Genomic DNA, 18,560 nt, shown 5'->3' with positions numbered 1-18,560 from the left:
AATCTTAGTAATTGTCCCAGCGGCTAGGGCAAGAGTCCCAACTGGGGTGTCTCTGAAACATCCGGCTCCCAGAGTCATGCTGTGCCCAAACCCTGCTGGTCCTCAAGAGGACAGACAGCTACCCTTTGTATGCCCCCTCTCCTTCCCAGCCTTTCCTCTTTTATACCCAGAATTGAGGCTCAAGTTCAAAAGTTTTACAGTCTCACACAGAGCCCTTGCCACTGTCTTATAACCATGGCTGGGCCCCTAGGGGCATGTGGGTGGCAGCCTCTAAAATAAGGAATGGGAGGCATTGTGGAGTGTCTCTTGAGGAGTGGCCTCTCTGAAAGGGACAGCCTTTCCTTAGCTCCCTCTGGTTACTTTCATATGGACTCATTGACTTCAGTCACCAGGTTACTAAATTTCTAAGAGACTCTAGAAATTTAACCTCCCCCATGAAATCACCCAACTTTTAGGGATGACAGCAAATTCAAGTTTTTAGACCTGGTGTGAGGGCTGGAGAAATGGCTCAGCAGGTGATGCTCCATCATGAGGACCAGTTCACACCCAAGTCCTCAGAACAAGCCAGGCATCCCAGGAATGCCTGCAACTGCAGCTCTGAGGATGGATCAGTGGCGCTCTCTAGCTTCCAGCCTAGCCAAGAAAAATGGAGTCCCAGGTTCAGAGAGAGCCCTTGCTTCAAGGGAGTATACTGGCTGTTCTCCTCTGATCTCTGTGTACACACCCGCACACATATGCTCATGCATCCACACAGACATGCACAGACGCACATGCATGTATACATACACACACATATACAAAAATAAATAAATATTTTTTAAAAGACATTGTTTGGCCAGAGCAACACTGAACCCCACTTCGCCCTGCCACCCCTCTTCTCTCCCTCAACACAGACGCCGAATCAGCCATCTCAGAGGCTAAGCCCATCTAGTTGTGCGTGTTTATTTGGAGGTGGTTGAAGCATGTCTCAATGTGGCTATGATACATAGCGGGGCTGGGTGAATGTGGTGGTGTGCTTGTGGCTGTGTAATCTTGTCCCTCACCAGGGAAGTGGGGCAGTGAGCATGCTTTGTGCCCTTTGCTGGATACAGTGGCATAAGTAGTCCTACCAGAGCTGAGCCAGGATCCTAATATGATACTGGCTGGATGTTACTATTATCAAATATGTTTGCTAAGAATTAAGATGAGCTGGGCATGGTGGCACACACCTATAATTCTATGGTGGCATATAGATCTCTGTTAGTGCAAGGCTAACTCGTGTTTATAGTATAGGGCTAGTATAGTACATAGCTAGGGCTGTACAGGGAAATCCGGTCAATAAGGAAAAAAGAAAGAAAGAAAAAGAAAAAGAGTTCAAGGTTAGCCTGGACTACAAAATATGACTCTGTGAGAATCCCATGTATATATTAAAAAATATATGTGTGAGAACATACCCTGTTGGGCATAGAGACATCTGTACAGAGGTTTTCTTCAACTTCCATCCCTTTTCAATACCAAGTGTAAAGACTTATATGAGCAATGATTTGAACGAAGGCTGGTAGCTGTACTCCCCAGACGTCTGAATGCCACACAGCTGGAGATGGTAGCTGTGTTTGGTGTTGGAATCCAGAGACTCCCAGACAGTTGAGTAATGAGCTAATTCTCCTAAGATACATATTGGCAGGAATTACCAAAGTACCCATTTCCGAGTCCGAGGGACGGCTTTGCAGCGTGAGGTTTGTTTAAGCACAGTTCGAGGAGAGGGGGTGTGGAGGTTTCAAGGCATGTGAGGATAGTGGGGGCATGCGTTCCACTCGTGAAAGGCTGTTCCAGGGGAGGGGGCCTGTGACCCGAAGGCCGTGTTCTTATGTCATCTCATTACTCCTGTGCTGACCACAGTGACTCAGGCAAGGAAGTAGCATAACCATTTTCAAGATGAAAAAAAACAAGCCAAGTGACCTGGCACTTTTGTGGAATGCTCAGATTCCGTCCCTGCGCTGAGGTGCTGACATGGGATGTACTACTGGGACACATGAGTCTGAGGTGTCACATCCAAAGCCTTCCAGAGAACAGACACCATGCTCAGGTTCCAGGTCAGGGTCACAGATAGACTGGCAGTGTGTCTCAGGAGCCCGCCAGAGGAGCGCCAAAGGACGATATGAGTGAGTAGAGTACCACAGCTGTTGGGCCCGCACCAGCTTGTCCCTGTGTCTCCTCACGTTGCCCTGAGCTGTTTTCCCTTCTATAGCGCACTAGTCACAGAGGACTATGGCCTCCCTGTGACCCCATGGTTACTCCACAGAGTCTAAGTTCACATTCTGATGTTCTGGAGACGTCCAGAGTTAGGGGTTCACTATTCAAGCCGCACAGGGGAGGGAACTGTGATAGCTGCCTTCAGTGATGCCATGTGCCTTTGGTCAGAAAGAAGATCTCGAGGTACCTTGGGGAGGGGACCGGGGCTCAGACCTCTGGCAAGCAAGGCCTTGAGGGACAAGTGGACACATTGCTGTCACTGAGATGCTGAGGGATGACAGCCCTCATGTGGGGACGTGCAGAACCCTGTGTGGCACTAGTCACTGGCATTCAGTGCTATTCCATCTGATGAGCCCTCAGCTCAGCTACTGCAGCCAGCCATGCTGCCACGGCCAGCAGAAGTAAAGACATGGCTTCATGCTCATCAGCATTCACTCACAGCACCTCCTTGTCACGGGTGCTGATGGGGTTGGCTCATTGAGGGCCACTTAGGGGATGACTGCTTCTTTGTGTCCTAGGAACTCCCACTATTTCCAGCCCAGGCTGTCAGCTTCCTGGCAACTTCATTGCAGACCCCTCACCCTCACACGCCTTGGGCTTGTGTTATTGCACTCGACTTTGTGGCCAGAACCATTCTAGGGCACTGCCTCGAGGCAGGAGCCAATATTAGCTCCTCTCTATGCTGTCTTCAGGAGCGTGACTTCCAGTCCACATGTGCAAAAAGCCTGGAGGTGACAGGGACTCAATGAGTTTGAGAGCTGGTCAAGGGGTTTAGATTCTGTTAGTGTGATGGTAGCCATCTTCAGTTCTTAAAAAGGACACACTAGGTCCCTAGTCTCACCATTTAAAGTATTGATCTGGCTACAGTGCATGACACAAGTTGGAGAGCCATGATACAGATGGGCTTGGAGGATCAGGGAGAGACAGAATCCCAACCTTATCCAGTAGTGGGTATGAGGGTGGAAGGGAGGACATTATTAGTAACAACAGAAAAACATGGACAATACTGGGTCCCAGTGCTGGTCTGAGATTGCTGGCCAGCTTGCAGCAGAATGGCGCTAGAGGGGAGGGGCCACTGGACTTTTCCTGCAGGTAGAACTCTGGAAGCAGATAAGGGTTTCATGGCTGTGTGGCATGTTGGTGAGCTGCTGCAGAGGCCACTGCAGCAGGGATGGGTGGGGCCTGTGCAGATGCGGGGTACAGGCCTGTGTGAATGAGGGGTACAGGCCTTTGTGAATATGGGGTACATGCTGTGTGAATGAGGGCTACAGGCCTGTGTGGATGTGAGGTACAGGTCTATGTGGATGCAGGGTACAGGTCTGTGTGAATGCGGGCTACAGGTCTGTGATTGCAGGGTACAGGTCTGTGTGGATGCTGGGTACAGGTCTGAGTGCATGTGGGGTACATGCATTGTGGATGCGGGGTACAGGCCTGTGTGGATGTGGGGTACAGGCCTGTGTGGATGTGGGGTACAGGCCTGTGTGGATGTGGGGTATAGGTCTGTGTGGATTTGGGGAACAGGCCTGTGTGGATGCAGGGTAGAGGCCTGTGTGGATTCGGGGTAGAGGCCTGTGTGGATTTGGGGTACAGGTCTGTGTGGATCTAGGGTTCAGGTCTGTGTGCATGCGGGGTACAGGTCCGTGTGTATTCAGGGTACAGGCCTGTGTATATTTGGGGTACAGGTCTGTGTGGATGTGGGTACAGGCCTGTATGAATGCGGGGTATACAGCCTCCTGTGTCTTGCTCTTACTCAGGTTAGGAATTGCAGGTTTATCCTCAGCCTTGATTTGAAGCATCAGACCCTGCCCTTGGCTATTTGATTTTATTATTTTCTTTTATGAAACAGGGTCTCGTGTACCCTCGGCATAGAACTCTTTGTGTAGGTGAAGTTAGCTTTGTACATCTGATTCTCTTGCCTCTACTCCCTGAGTTTGTTTGCTTGTTAACTGAATATTTGGGGACATTTTCACTCCTTCCATTCCTGTTTGCCCATAGCCTAAGGTTACATACAACACAGATGGGGGATAGAGGAGGCCGATAGATAACTCAGTCACTTGCAGGAACAAAGCCCCAGATTCAGCTGCCAGCACTGCTTAGACCAGGCTTGACAGCACACACCTATAGAACAGGCACACACCCATAGAACAGGCACACACCCATAGAACAGGCACACGCCTATAGAACAGGCACATGCCTATAGAACAGGCACACACCCATAGAACAGGCACACACCTATAGAGCAGGCACACACCTATAGAACAGGCACACACCTATAGAACAGGCACACGCCTATAGAACAGGCACACACCTATAGAACAGGCACACGCCTATAGAACAGGCACACACCTATAGAACAGGCACACACCTATAGAACAGGCACACACCTATAGAGCAGGCACACACCTATAGAACAGGCACACACCTATAGAACAGGCACACGCCTATAGAACAGGCACACACCTATAGAACAGGCACACGCCTATAGAACAGGCACACACCTATAGAACAGGCACACACCTATAGAACAGGCACACGCCTATAGAACAGGCACACGCCTATAGAACAGGCACACACCTATAGAACAGGCACACGCCTATAGAACAGGCACACACCTATAGAACAGGCACACGCCTATAGAACAGGCACACACCCATAGAACAGGCACACACCCATAGAACAGGCACACGCCTATAGAACAGGCACACACCTATAGAACAGGCACACACCTATAGAACAGGCACACACCTATAGAACAGGCACACGCCTATAGAACAGGCACACGCCTATAGAGCAGGCTTGATGGCACAGACCTATAGTCCCAGCATTCGGGAGGTGGATAAGGAAAACCTGAAGTTCAAGATTATCTGTAGCTACATGGAGGTTTCTGGGCCTGCCTGGGTTCCCTGTAACAAAGGAAAACAAACTAGAGGCAGCTCCATCCTGCCTCTGCAGAAGCCTTGCCACAGCTGCAGTTCTTCCTGGGTTAGTCTTGAACGGGCTCCCTGGACACCTGCCGTCAGGTTCCATCTGCCACTAGTATAAAACCCTCAGCAAGATAAAGCCTGAGCCCTAAGGTGCCCCTCCCGAGAGAAGGGCACCAGTCTCTGTGCCCCAGAACCATGGCACTCTGCTGCCCACGCTTACTTCACCTCTAGCTCACGGCTCTGCACAGATGACCCACGATGGCTTCTGTACCTCACCTGTCTGGGTATGGCACCCCTGTACCTCTGCAGAGCTGCCCAGGCTCCCGGCACTCAGCAACCCCCACCCATCTGGTCCACTCAAGGGCTGTAGGGTTTCCAAGGGAATGGGGGTGCTCTTCTCACAGTGTGGACACTTGCTCACAGTGTACAGACAGGGGGCACTGGTTCCATGGGCTAGATGCCTCTGCCATCAGCTCCAATTCACGTCTTGAAGAGTTGTTCTCATGGCTTTGTCTGAGGTTCATGCTCAGGACATACACTCCTGTGTGGCTCCTGAGCGCTCCTCTCCTCTCCCACTGGTTTCCTGTGTTGTGACCTATCTGCACACCATGGCACTGTAGCACTAGCCTGTTCTCCGCTGGAATGCGTCCAATGATTTGGGAAGAGTCCAAACTCCCCAGGGATCCCAGAGCCTAGCATAATTAGTCAGTCTGAGTAATTGCCCGGCTATTTTCTAGGAGCCCTAGCCAGTCTCTCACATGCTCCCTCCAGGGCATTTGTGCAGCGCTCCCATCCTCCTCACCTCCTCAACAGCTGAAGGGCCCTGAGGGCCCTGCCACTGTGCACTAGCAGAGGCCAGCCAGCAGTGGGATCAGTTGGGCCTGCACTGTGAGGTGGAGGCAACCCAGGTAGCCAGTAGCACTGGGGAACTGGGAAAGCAGCTATGCATCAGGTATAGCGTTGGCCCACACTGTAACCTCATAGACACTGTGAGCCAAGGCTTGGCTTCCTGGACTGCTGACAAGGAAAATGAGGCTTAGAGGTGTCAAAGAACTTGGTGCTGAGCCAGGTGTGACCCCAGGACAGGACTGCAGAGCTCAGGTTCTCACCCAGAGGCAGCCCCTCCTCCCAGAAGCAGGGGACGGTGGCTGGCTGGGAATTGTCTCCAGTATAACACTGGAGCAAGAGTCTAGTAGAAGATACTGGAGACCAGGGATGCTTCAAATGTCCAGCAGTATTCAGAGTAGCCACCACAGTCAGTCGCCCTGGGGCAGGAAGTGTTAAAGAGGCTGTGCTTGGCACCCTGCCCCAAATGCCCATGGTGCCAAAACTGAGAAAACATGTTCTATAGCTTCAGTTTAGAACATCACACCATGGTGTCTGCAGAGACTCACTCAGGACCATGAGTTAGGAACATAGAGGAGCACAGGACAAGGCAGGGAAGCAAAGCCAAGTTGTCAAAGCCCTGACCCAAGACAGTTGATTAACAGGTCAGAGTGGCCAAGACACAGACCAGTTCTAGGAGAAAGGCCTGTTGCTGCCTACTCCCAGTATAAGGAGATGCAGAACCCAGTGTTGACCATGAGGTCCTTGGTCATGGACACACCGCATAGCCCCCGAGGATAGCTTACTTGATAAAGTGCTTACCATGCAGGTATGAGGACCTCAGATTGATCCTCAACTCATGTAAAAAGCTGGGACATCCTAGCACACACTGCAGCCCCAGTGCTGGAGAGGCAGAGATATAGGTCCATCTTAGGGTATGCTAGTCAGCTTAGGGTGGGCAGCAAACCCCAGGCAATTAATAAACACAGAAAGTCAAGATAGACAGCTCCTGACCTCCATACGCATGCACACCTGCATATACATGTGAATATATCCACACACAGAAACACACACTCGGGGAGGGAGGAAGACTCTGTAGTGTGTGTGTGTTTTTTTCATTATTATATGTAAGTACACTGTAGCTGTCTTCAGACACACCAGAAGAGGGTGTCAGATCACATTACAGGTGGTTGCGAGCCAACATGTGGTTTCGAGCCAACATGTGGTTGCTGGGATTTGAACTCAGGACCTTCGGAAGAGCAGTTAGTGCTCTTACCCTCTGAGCATCTCTCCAGCCCCTGTAGTGTGTTCTGTATAACCAGCATCTTGCTATGCACATCACTTCCTGAGGGCTAGAGTAGGGCCTCTGAGTTCCCCAAGCTTATGCTTCCCAGGTAATGCTGGGAAGGCAGGATGAGGTGGCGTGCCCTTCTGGTGCACAGCAGCCTGGGGTGAGGGACAGGGGGATGTGTGAGCATGACTCCTCATGTACATGCTTCCTCATGTTACACAGATGCACACACGTGTCCAGCTGTAATCCAGATAGAGCCATAGAGCAAGGAACTTGTTACAAATTTAACCAAGATTTTTTACACAGGAGCTAAGGAGACCACCATGAGTGCATTGCTATTTCTTTACCTTAGCCAACTTGGTGGTAACTTTTTGAAGATTTATATTCCCAATGTTTGAAACAATGTGCTTGAGTTTGGGGTGAGGTGTTTAAAAGATAATCAAAGGTAAATCAACTTAAAGACAGGCTTATAGGAGTCTTGATTCTCTCTGTGTGTCTGTCTGTCTGTCTGTCTGTCTGTCTCTCTCTCTCTCTCTCTCTCTCTCTCTCTCTCGGGTGTGTGTGTGTGTGTGTGTGCACGTGCATGCGCACGTGGTGTTTGCATGTCTATGTATGGTGTACATGTATGTTTGTGGATTTGGTCTGTCTATGTGAGTGGCTGAACCCATTGTTTATGCAAGTGTGGAGGCAGAGGTTGGCATTAGGTGTCTTTCTCTGCTGGGCTCCACTTTATTTTTGAGACCGTCTCTGTATGAGCCTGAGGCTCACTGATTACCTAGACTAGCTGGCCAGCTAGCTCGAGAGATCTGTCCACCTCTGCTTCCCACATGCTGGGGTTTCAGAGGTCCTTCACTGCGCCCAGATTTGTATGCATGTTCTGGGGATAGGACCCCAGGTCTTTATTCTAGCTATCTTCCTATCTCCCCGGCTCTGTAATGTCCTTCATTAACAAAGCAGATGTGTGGAAAGGGGGTAATGCCCCTTTCTCTGCAACTTCGGACAAGTGTGCCTTCCACAGGAGATTCTGGGGCAGTAGCTTGAGATGAAGGGGAAACCCAAGGACCTCCATCCATATCAGGAGATCTGGCATGCAGCCCTGGTCACAGCGCAGCGACTTTGGCAAGTCACATGGCTTCTGAGAACACCATTCTCTTTATCTTTAGATTAGAAACCCTCTCCTGCAGGCAGGCGCCTGAGGTATCTGTAAGGAGAAGGCAGGTCCATGTGTGTGAAAGTGTTTGGTCAACAGTAAGGAGTCCTGTGCAAATGAAGCTGTGTGGTTATCACGGAGATAACACTGGTTCCAATAGCAGCCTCACCCAGCAGGGAAGGAAGCATACTGCAGATCCCAAGCTGTCTGCCTTAGGTATCCTCATCAGCAACTTTGATTGATTGCAGCCTTTGTGAAGCCCAAGATACTTGAGAGTTATCAGCAAAGAAGACTGATAAAAGGCTTACCTTCTGGGAGCCTGTACCCTAAATGGGTAGGGGGTAGGGGGAGTGGTGGAGAGAGAGTGTTAACACAGGAGGGGGGTTATATAGACTAGGGGAGTTGGGGAAACTGAGCAGGGTAAAAGCAAGAAGAAACATGGAGGGAAGAGAGAAGATGCAGGTTTCTTTTAATTCATTAATGTATTTACTGATAATGGACAGAAGTGTACATGGGCCACAGTGCACAGGTCTGAGGATAGCTTACCCCAGCCAGTGCTTGTTTGCCCTTCACCATGTGTGCTCTGAGGATTGAACTTACAGCATGGAGGCCCACACTCAGGCCCCTTGAATTATCTCTCTATATTTGTTTTATTTATATGAGACAGGGCCTCCCTTTCAGCTGCAGCTGACCTGGAACTGGCTGTGTAGACCAGGCTGGCCAGAAACTTGTATAAGTCAGCCTGCCTGTGCCTGTGCCTGTGCCTGTGCCCGTGCCCCTGCCTCTGCCTCCCCAGTGCTGAGGTCCAAGCTTTGCACCTCCCTGCCCAGCCTACAGTTCTCAGTAGGGAGACAGACTGGGTCTGGGTGGGAACAGATCTTCAGGGGTGTGAGACCTGCAAGCAGCGGCTCCCGAGTAGAATAAGGAGCAAGGTGAGGTGAGGCTGGAAGAGATCCATAAGAGGCCACGAGCAGCCCAAGGGAAGATCAGGAAGCCAGAGCAAAGGCAGAGCCTGGGGGCGGAGCTCAAGCATCCACAAAAAACATCCTTTTTGTTTGTTTTGTTTTGTTTATTTTTGCTTTTGAGACAGGGTTTTATAGCCCTGTCTATTCCAGAACTCACTCTGTAGACCAGAACTCACAGAGATCCCCTGCCTCTGCTTCCACAGTGCTGGGATTATAGGTGCGTGCCACCACCCAGCCTGTTTCTAAATCAATAGTGGTTTTCCCTGATGGGTGATAGCCTGGTCTTATTCCTGAGCATCGTCAAACTGAACAAGTAAAGCCTCTGCAGGTGCAGGAAAGCCGGAATCTCCCTGTTTTGCATCCTTCCTATGCGTGCATGCAAGCGCAAAAGCAGTTTGCAGTGTTGAGTGCACTCAGATTGCAGTGTCTGGAGCAGGCTGGGAAGCTGGCCACTTAGCATTGGTGGTGCTGACCCAGAGGAAAGGGGAAATGGTTGGATTCTGGACCCAGAGCCAGGGGAATATTTCTTCAGGTTGGATGTGGGTATGAGAGAAAGGTAAGGTTTTATTTACTGTGGCTCCGAACATGGGGACCTGGGCCATTGGAAGATGGAAAGAGCAGAGAATGAGGTAGAACCATGGGATTAAATTTGAGCAGTCTGTTAAAGATCTGAATGGAAATGCTAAGCCAACAATTAGAGAGGAGTCTGAAGCCTGGGAGAAATGCCTGGGTTATGGGAAATCTTCAGAGGCCGACACACGGTACCAGTGGGAGCAGGCCTCCAGAAGGCTGTGGTACCCGTGGGTGAGACCTAGTGGAGGACCACAGGAGCTGGATCCTTTGGAGGTGCTTCAATATGGAGAGGGAACATGAAGAGCAGGACAGATAGGAGGGGCATCCAGGAGACAGGAGGACAGCAGAGAAGGAAGCAGTTTCCTTGGTCAAACATTGTATAGTCTGCTAAGTAATACAAGGCCTGGAAATCAATGGTAGTATTGGACAGTGTGGAGTCCAGGGTGTTCCTGATGGGACACTCTCAGTGGGGTGTGGAGCCACTGGAATTTGAGTTCAAGACAAGTGAAGATAGCAAATGTGGATATACTCCTGAGAAGTCTTTTCACAATTGGGAGAAGTGGGGTGAGCAGAGTCCTTTGCAGATGGGGAAACAATACCATGTGTGCTAGCAAGAAGGGTTCAATAGAGATGGATTATCGATGGGAGGGAAGCAAGTCAAGGGGTAGATCAAGAAAGGTCAAAAGTCAATAAATACGGAATAAAGTTGACCTGGGTGTGACGTGTTTAACGCACATGAGGCCCTGGCTCAGTTCATCAATCTGTGCCTTCCTTGTATTCCCAGAGTTCACTGGGGGGAGAGTGGGACACCAGACAGCATTCTGTCCAGAGATGAGGACAGCTGTTTCTCCCAGGGAGGACGGGGCATTCCTAGGGGCACAGTGTTAGACATAGGGACATGAGCAACCCTCCAGGAAACCTTGGGGCTTCCTAGCAACAAACACTGAAGACTCCACCAACATCTGCAGACATAGCAAGCAGAAAGTCTGGGATATGGTGTGGTAGACTCGCCTTAGAGCATCAGACCCATGAGGCTGGCAGAGGGAGGCCTCAGAGGCTACTGTGAGACTGATGGGCTGCCGCACCAAAGGGCTCTGAGCTCTAGAAGAGAGAGGAGAGAGAAAGCATGCAGCTTTGTGTACCCAGGCCCAGGCCATCGTCCCTCTAATCTTCTCATATTTCTAAGCCCCAGACTCTAGCCAGACCTGTAAGGTGCCCATCAAGGAGAAGGAGGTGGGTTGACTGTGTATGGCACATCCTTTTCTCCCAGGGAACTGCCTGATTTCAACCATTAGTGCAGTCTGCCTACAGGCAGAGCCACCGCTGGGCTGCAGTAAGCTAGCACCCTTCAAGACCCCCCAGAAACATGGCCCCACACATCGCCCATTTCCTCAGAGAAATGTGCACCTAGTCTCAGTGGCTCCCCCTTTTTATTTATTTATTTTTACAGTGCCTTAAGCTATTTGGAGTGACCCGCTCCAAGAGACCACCTAATTAATGGAGGCCTTGAGGGGGATGAAAGAAAACTGGCTGTGAATCCAAACCCTGCCTTCCCTCTAGGCCAGCGGGATGCTCAGAGCCCCAGAGGCCAGCTCTGCGCTCCTCCTGCGACCAGCAGCCTCAGCTCCCCGATGTTTGCAGTTCATTGTGTGTGCGGTGTGTGGGGGTGGGAGGGGTGTCAAGGAGCGTCCCATTAGACTGAACAAACCCACGCAGGCAGAGCGAAGGAGGATTGTGCATCAGCTAACCTTTATCATGTTCCTGCCCACGGCGCAGGACCCTGGGGACCCCACGGTAAGGTCTTTCCCTTATGGCAGGGGCCCCATGGCATGGTATGTGGTGTTGAGGGTACAAATGAGGTGTGGCAGGGAGGGGGCAGAGAGTGACTCTAAGGAAAAGAGGGGAGGCAGGTGTCCCTGCAGACTTCACAGAGGAGTGGCTGGCAAGCGGTTCAGGCCTCTGTGGGAACAGCACCCACTGGCTGTGGGGATATGTCTCCATGTCTCTCTGCCCCCTCCCTGCCAACCCTTCCCTCGTTTGCCTCAGTTCTTTTCTGTCTGTGGAATCCTTGGTTCTCTGAGCAGGGAAGGTCCTGGGATCCCTGGGCCAAGGCTCTCTTTTACCCCTGAGGAAGCAGGAACAGGCAGATAGAAGCAGCTCTTCCAAGGTCATACAACTGTTTCCGTGGCCGATTTTTTCTTTGTTTTTTGTTTGTTTGCTCATATTTGCCGTGTGTGTGTGTGTGTGTGTGTGTGAGTGTGTGTGTGTGTGTGTGTACATGCATGCAAAACTAACACAGAAAGGCAAAGTCACACAGAGAGACAGCCCCCTTTACAGTAGCAGGCGGTGTGCTGGGCACAGATGCATTCTGAAAACGAATAGGGAGGTGCGCAGGCACAGGGACCACTGTGAGTGATTCCCCCAGGACTAGAGCTGAGTCTCTCAGGTGATGAAGGAAGTGGAGGATGTTGGGGTCTCAGAGGTCTCTCCTCCTACTTCTAGAAACTGTGACTGGTCCTAAGTTCTAGCCAGAGTTCCCAAGGGACTTGGAGCTTATTCATCAGACTAGGTCCCCTGTCATGTCCTAGGATTTAGTGACCAAAGGAGAAAGGTTAGGGACAGGCCAGGTCACAAATATCAGGAGACCTGGCAGTTAGAGTTCCAAAGGGTCTCTCTTCACACTCCCCACCCCCTGATAAAATTAGGGTAATTGTTTTTCTCTGAGGGAAGTTTTACTGCTGGGGCGAGGGAAAGCTGACAAGAGAAAGGGGTCTGTCTCTATGGCAAGATGTCCTTTCTCCCTCTTCGCTCCTTTGTTCCTCTTCCACTCCCTCCCTTCCTCTCCCCAGCTAGCTTCCCTTCTTTCCTTCTAGCCCTTCATTCTCCCTTTCCCACCCCCTCAATTCCCCCCTGCCTTGTCCCCAATCGGGACCTCCACAGAGGGCGGGAGCACAAGACTCTTGGGCTCCGGCTGGGTCTGGGTGGCCATCTTCCCGCAGAGAAGGAGTTAAATCTCTTCCCTGCATCCCTCCTCCCTTCTCCGCCTCCCCTGGCCGCCGTGGAGTCCTGCAGCTGGGCCCTGGGCTGACCTTCACCGGGAGGGAGGCCGCAGCGCGCATGCTCGGTCTGGGGAGCCGTGCGGGCGGAGGGAGGGCGGTGCGGGCCGGCGGCCGGAGCCCCCAGTGCACCGGCTGCGGCCGCTAGCTCCGCACGGTGGGGGGCGAGGCGGCCCGTCCGTCCCGCAGGCCGCGGCGCAGCGCTCCCTGCGCGGGGAGCGGCGCTTTGCCATTTGGTGCTGGTGGTGCTTCTGCGAGGGAAGGAGAGATGGGGGGACGACAGGGGGGACTCCAGCTCCGGGACGCAGCGCGGCCGCCCTCCCCTTGCCCCAGACACGCTCTCGGCCTACCCGGGTGTGGCCTGCGCCCAGTCTGGTTGGAAGAAGGCCGGGCTCTTCGCGGGCACTGTGGGCGACGTGTTACTGCCCAGCACCCTGGTGGCACCGAGGTGGTGGGGTTACTGTCCTTTGTGAGAAGGTCTCCCTGGCCACAAGTCCCCCACTAGACCTGCTAGAAGAGCATGTTAATGTGTCTGCTCACTTGTGAACGGCCTCTCATTGTATGGGATGTGGGGAGGCCAGAGTGTGCCTCTATGTGCAAATCCATGTGGCTCCTTGTCCCTGTGGCAGTATGTGTGCTCCAAGTTGTGTGGTTTTTGTGAAGCATAATGATACCCCCAGAGGGCCAGCTCCAAAAGGACCTGTCTGTGGGTCTGACTGGTGTGCCCCGTTCCCCTAGTCCTGGCATCTCCCACAGCTTTCTTCACCACCAAGGCCTCCCAGGCCTGGTGCCCGTCCTTCAGACGTTCCACCCACAAAGCTAAGGTGACAGCCGCCTCCTGTCTTCTCCTCAGAGGTGGCTCTAAAAGTTGAGGACACCTAGCTTTTCCTAAAGCCTAGAGTTGTCCACCCCACTCCCAGAACCTCCAAGGACTGGGATTTCCAGTCCCTGCTAGGAGCAGAGGTCGGGGTAGCTGCAGTGACTCACATCTTCAGGTAAACGGCCTATGTTCATTGGCCTGTTAAGCTTTGCAGATGTTCTCAGTTTTGATGTTGTAGACAGAGCCCCTGTACCCAGCCAGGCTGCAGAAAGCGTGGGCCCAATGCCATTTCTGCCTTTAGGAGTCACAACCTCCTTGGGAGACCAAACACAAAACACCTGAAGTGAAGGGCACATGAGGCATTCCGCCAGCCCAGTTTATGGGCAAGATGAATGAATGATATGGGACATTTGGATAAGACCAAAATAGGTTCCCGTAAGCGAAGCAGGGAACCAGGGTCCGACCTGGGTCTTAAAGGATGGGACAGGCAGAGAGTGCAAGTGGAGGCATTGCAAAATGCCTGAAGAGCCTTAGACCAGGGGATGAGTGGGGTGGGGGGAGTGTTGGAGGTGAGCTGCTGGCCCTAAGCAGGTTATCTTTCCAGCCACCACCGTTACTGTCTGCTGCTGCTGGAGTCTGCCCATCCTGGAATACTGTCCCCCATAGCATCTAAGAAGATGTTTTCTCTAGTCTTTCACGGTGACAGTGGCCACCTGAAAGGACAATGACAGCTAGGCATACTAACAGGACCTGCAGGAAACAAAGATACAGGCCAAATAGACTGGGAGAGCATTCCTCTGCTCCTTATCCTGACCCATGAAGACATTCTGAAGGGCCAAAGGTTAGGGTCCCTCGGTGCAATGGGTCTTGAGGGCTCAAATTGTATGTGTTCCCACAAGTTCCCTCAGGCATTGTCCCTCTCTCAGCGGCAGCCCCAGCTAGCCCATAAACCTGACCCTTGATTGTCCTGAAACCCGCGGACTCCTCCTTCAGAAGGTGGGGACAGGCGTGGCTTGTGGAATGGGCGGAGCTTGGGCTCAACCTAGGGATCTCAGGATTTGTCCCCTCCTTTCTGTTCTTCCTCCCCTCCAGGGATGGCCAGTTCTATCCACACTGTCCCATTTAGGGTTTCCTCGTCTTCCTACCCCACACTCCTGCTTTCTCTTCGGTTCTGGGGCGGACTTCACCAATCCCGAGCTCTCTGGGTCTCCGCGCCAAAGCCATCAAGCCCTGCTTGCCTCACCCTTTCCTCCTACCCACCCAAGTACCCACCCTGGATCCGCGCCATTCCTCACAATGTACTCCTCCTGTTCTCATGAGTCCAGTCCATGTCCCCTTTTCGGAAATATTTCCCCTATTGCCCTCACTTTCTCGCACAGAGACAAACAAAGACTCACAAGCCCAGAAATAGACTCCAACAGAGCTGAAAGACACAGGCCGTGTCCTGCCCCGCACGCACGCGCGCAGGCTCGGCGGCTCTTGTGAAGGGAAGCACACAGACTGGGCGTTTGTCAGTGCACGCACATAAACATCCACACCCACAGCCTCTGCGCCGTGCCACAAAAGGGTGCAGACACACGGTGTGCGAGACAAGGGCACACACATCTGCGGGCGCCCGGGAGCCCGCCTAGCCCGGCACACCCACCGCGCTGGCCCTGGGACAGGAGCAAGGCCTGCTTCGGGCTCGGGTTCCCCCCCAGATTCCTTCCAGCAAATGTTTCCCTACTTGGCCTGCCTGGTCCCAGGGGAAAGGGCCTCAGAAATGCTGCAGGAGCCACTTGGGGGAAAAAAGTTGGAACTGTCTGTTCCCTGCCTGGCCATGTCGGCGAATTCCCTAACCGAGAAACTATTTGTGGCGAGGGCAGAGTGGCTGGCGAGCCCCTTGTCACCTCCCGTGGTGTTCCCTCCCCGAGCCGCCACCGATGGGCCCCGGGCGGCCTGGGCGCAGCGCAGCTGCCCATCGCGCAGCCTCCGGGCAGATCGGCTCGTCTCGCCGCTTCTGTGCGCCGCTTGGACCACGCGGAGTGCACAGGAGGGCCGCTCCGTCCCCGGCGCGTCGCAGGCAGACCCCGGGCCGCCGGACTATTTCTGTCTTATCAGTGCAGGAATGCGGCAGCCGCGGCGGCGGCGGCGGCGGGCGGGCGGCGGCGGCGGCGTGGGCCGTGGGCCGTCAGGGCAGCCCTGAAGGGGCCCCCTCCCCACTCCGCTCGAGTAGAAGTGTGAGAGAGCCCAGCAGGACTCAGAGGGGAGAGTTGGAGGAAAAAAAAGGCAGAAAAGGGAAAGAAAGAGGAAGAGAGAGAGAGAGTGAGAGGAGCCGCTGAGCCCACCCCGATGGCCGCGGACGAAGTTGCCGGAGGGGCGCGCAAAGCCACGAAAAGCAAACTTTTTGAGTTTCTGGTCCATGGGGTGGTGAGTGGGGGAAAGTTAGCGGGGGAGGGTGAGCGAGCTGGCTCGGGCTGAATGGAGGGATGATCGGGAGGGGCCGCCGGCGCGCTCCGGCTCTCCCACCCCTTTGGTTGAGGGGCGCACGGTCACGGCCCAACCCTGGGACCTTGCGGGCGCCCTGGCATCCGAACACGTCGCCAAGCGGTCGGCTGGGGATGGGCGCGCGGCGGCCGGGAAGAGAGGCGTCGGCTTGGGTTCTTCTCAGGGGCAAGGGGTGGGATGTGGGCACCGTGCCTCCCCCAAGAGGGGGGTCCCCTCTGTAACTGACATGTCTCACATTCTTTTACTGGTGGGCTCAGGTGTTACCCCTGCCCTGGGGGTGGGGGTGGGGTGGTGACTCGAACACACAGCTAGGGCAGGGCTGCCTGTTGTCCCTGTTCATCCTTTGGGACAGGGTCACTCCGACTAGGTCTGAGCAGCTAGGAGCAGGTGACCTAAGAGCAAAAGCTCTCTGCTGAACAACCTCTGCATCCTAGCAGGAGGGCCTTGAGGACTTGGCCCTGCTGTCAGAGCTGAGAAGGGTCTACTTGTGAGACCTCAAGTTAAGCAGTCAGAAGATCTCCTTGGCAGGCTCAGCCACCAGAAGTTGATGACCTTAACACCTCAAAGGTGTGAAGGAGGGGCAGGAGTTGGGGACATGAGGCCTAGAAACCAAAGGGATAGTACTATACCGTTCTAACACACACACACACACACACTCACACACTCACGAAGACATGTGAGGAGTCTGAGGGTACCCAGGAACCTATTGAGGTGGAGAGCCTGCTGTGAGGAGCTCTAAGCCTGGGCATATGGAGGGAAGAGTCAGTCATATTTACTATGGCCAAATTTGGTTGTGACTCCAGGAAGCACCATTTCAGTGAGAGGCAAGGGCCCCCAGAATCTGACCCTTATGAGGCTGTTACTGATGGCAGGCTCCTGGGGGCCCCTAGAAGCCTTCTTCTCAGGGCCTCATTAGACCCAACAGTATCAGTGGCCTTGATGAATAGGAGAGTGGCTGATAGGGAAGAGGGCTTCTCTGTGGCAGCCTGTTCTCTAGCCATAGGGATCTCTGGGGTATAAATTCCAAGGCAGCCCTATGGGTTAGTGGAGTTACCAATCCTGACCTAGCTGCTTAAGAGTAGTTGCTTTAAAGACTACCATCCAGTGAAGAGGCTCTGCATATGGAATTGAATGTGGTCAACTTGGTAGTTCGGTTCTTGGATGATTAGAGTCCCCTCTATAGTGATGGAGAATGGCTAGGCTTGAGCTTCCACGCTGGTGACATTGGTGCTGTGAGTGACAGAGTCAGGTGGAATGGGGGAGGCAAGTTCAGGGACAGGCCTGTTTGACTATAGAAGAGATGGGCAGAGACAGCTGCTTGGCTCTGGGTGGAGACCTCAGAGGTAAGCAATGTAAGAGGAGAAAGGAAGCCCAGGGTTAGGGTTAGGGCTTCTTAATCCAGGGGGCAAGATGAGAAGGGTGTGTGTGTGCATGGCCTTCTGTAGCCCAGGCTGGCCTCAAATTCACTATATATCAGAGGGTGGTCTTGATTTTCTGCCTTCACCTCAAGATTAGGATTATAAGTATGTGCTATCATGCCAGGCGGTGGTGGCGCACGCCTTTAATCCCAGCACTCGGGAGGCAGAGGCAGGTGGATTTCTGAGTTCAAGGCCAGCCTGGTCTACAGAGTGAGTTCCAGGACAGCCAGGGCTACACAGAGAAACCCTGTCTCAAAAAAAAAAAAAAAAAAAAAAGTATGTGCTATCATGTGCAGTTTATTTGATGCTGGGGATCGAACCCAGAGCACCACATGTATTGCACAAGCCCTTAACCAAGCTACATCCCTAGCCTGAGATGGTAGTGTTTAAATAATAGGGGTTTCATTCCCCTCTCCCTAATACCCTTCCTGGTCTAGGTCCCCAAGCCTCAGCCCCCTTCCTGGGCTTGGACAAGTGAAATCTGAAACACTCCACTTGCATTCACATCTCATCTCTTTTGATTGACTGCCCAGAGCTGGTGGCCAGAGAAAATCAACCTGCCTCATTTCCCTCCAATTTCTACCCTTTCTGGGATATTGTGAGGAATAGGTTGTCTCTGATGTGGGCAGATGGGAGGGGGAAATGGATACTGCTACAGATGCTGCTTCCTTCACATCCCTGCACTGGCAGTCCACTTCTAGTCCCGTTCCCCACTTGCCACTCAAGAAAACCTGGCAGAGTTTGATGACACCAGACCCGCAGGTCCCCTTGCCCAGTCTCTTGTATCATCTTGGGAGAAATAAAATTAAAGAGGCAGGT

At 52.9% G+C, this 18,560-nt stretch overlaps 1 protein-coding gene across 10 annotated transcripts in view; it reads left to right on the top strand.

The window, feature by feature from the left end:
* The window catches only part of Smarcd3 (SWI/SNF related, matrix associated, actin dependent regulator of chromatin, subfamily d, member 3), a 31,835-nt gene that overhangs the window by 6,431 nt on the left and 6,844 nt on the right, over positions 1 to 18,560 (top strand). Inside the window, exon 1 of one of the 10 annotated variants that reach the window (XM_006535798.4) lies at positions 11,609 to 11,754. The exons of 3 other annotated variants lie outside the window; for them this stretch is intronic. In XM_006535798.4, the coding sequence (XP_006535861.2) occupies positions 11,716 to 11,754 (39 nt within the window). In that variant the 5' untranslated portion in view covers positions 11,609 to 11,715. 6 more of the 10 variants (XR_389749.4, XM_006535796.4, XM_006535797.4 and 3 more) reach the window with 6 other exon arrangements.

Source organism: Mus musculus, chromosome 5 (genome assembly GCF_000001635.26).
Source record: "Mus musculus strain C57BL/6J chromosome 5, GRCm38.p6 C57BL/6J".
Lineage (NCBI taxonomy): Eukaryota > Metazoa > Chordata > Mammalia > Rodentia > Muridae > Mus > Mus musculus.
This window is presented reverse-complemented; position numbering and strand designations above follow the sequence as displayed.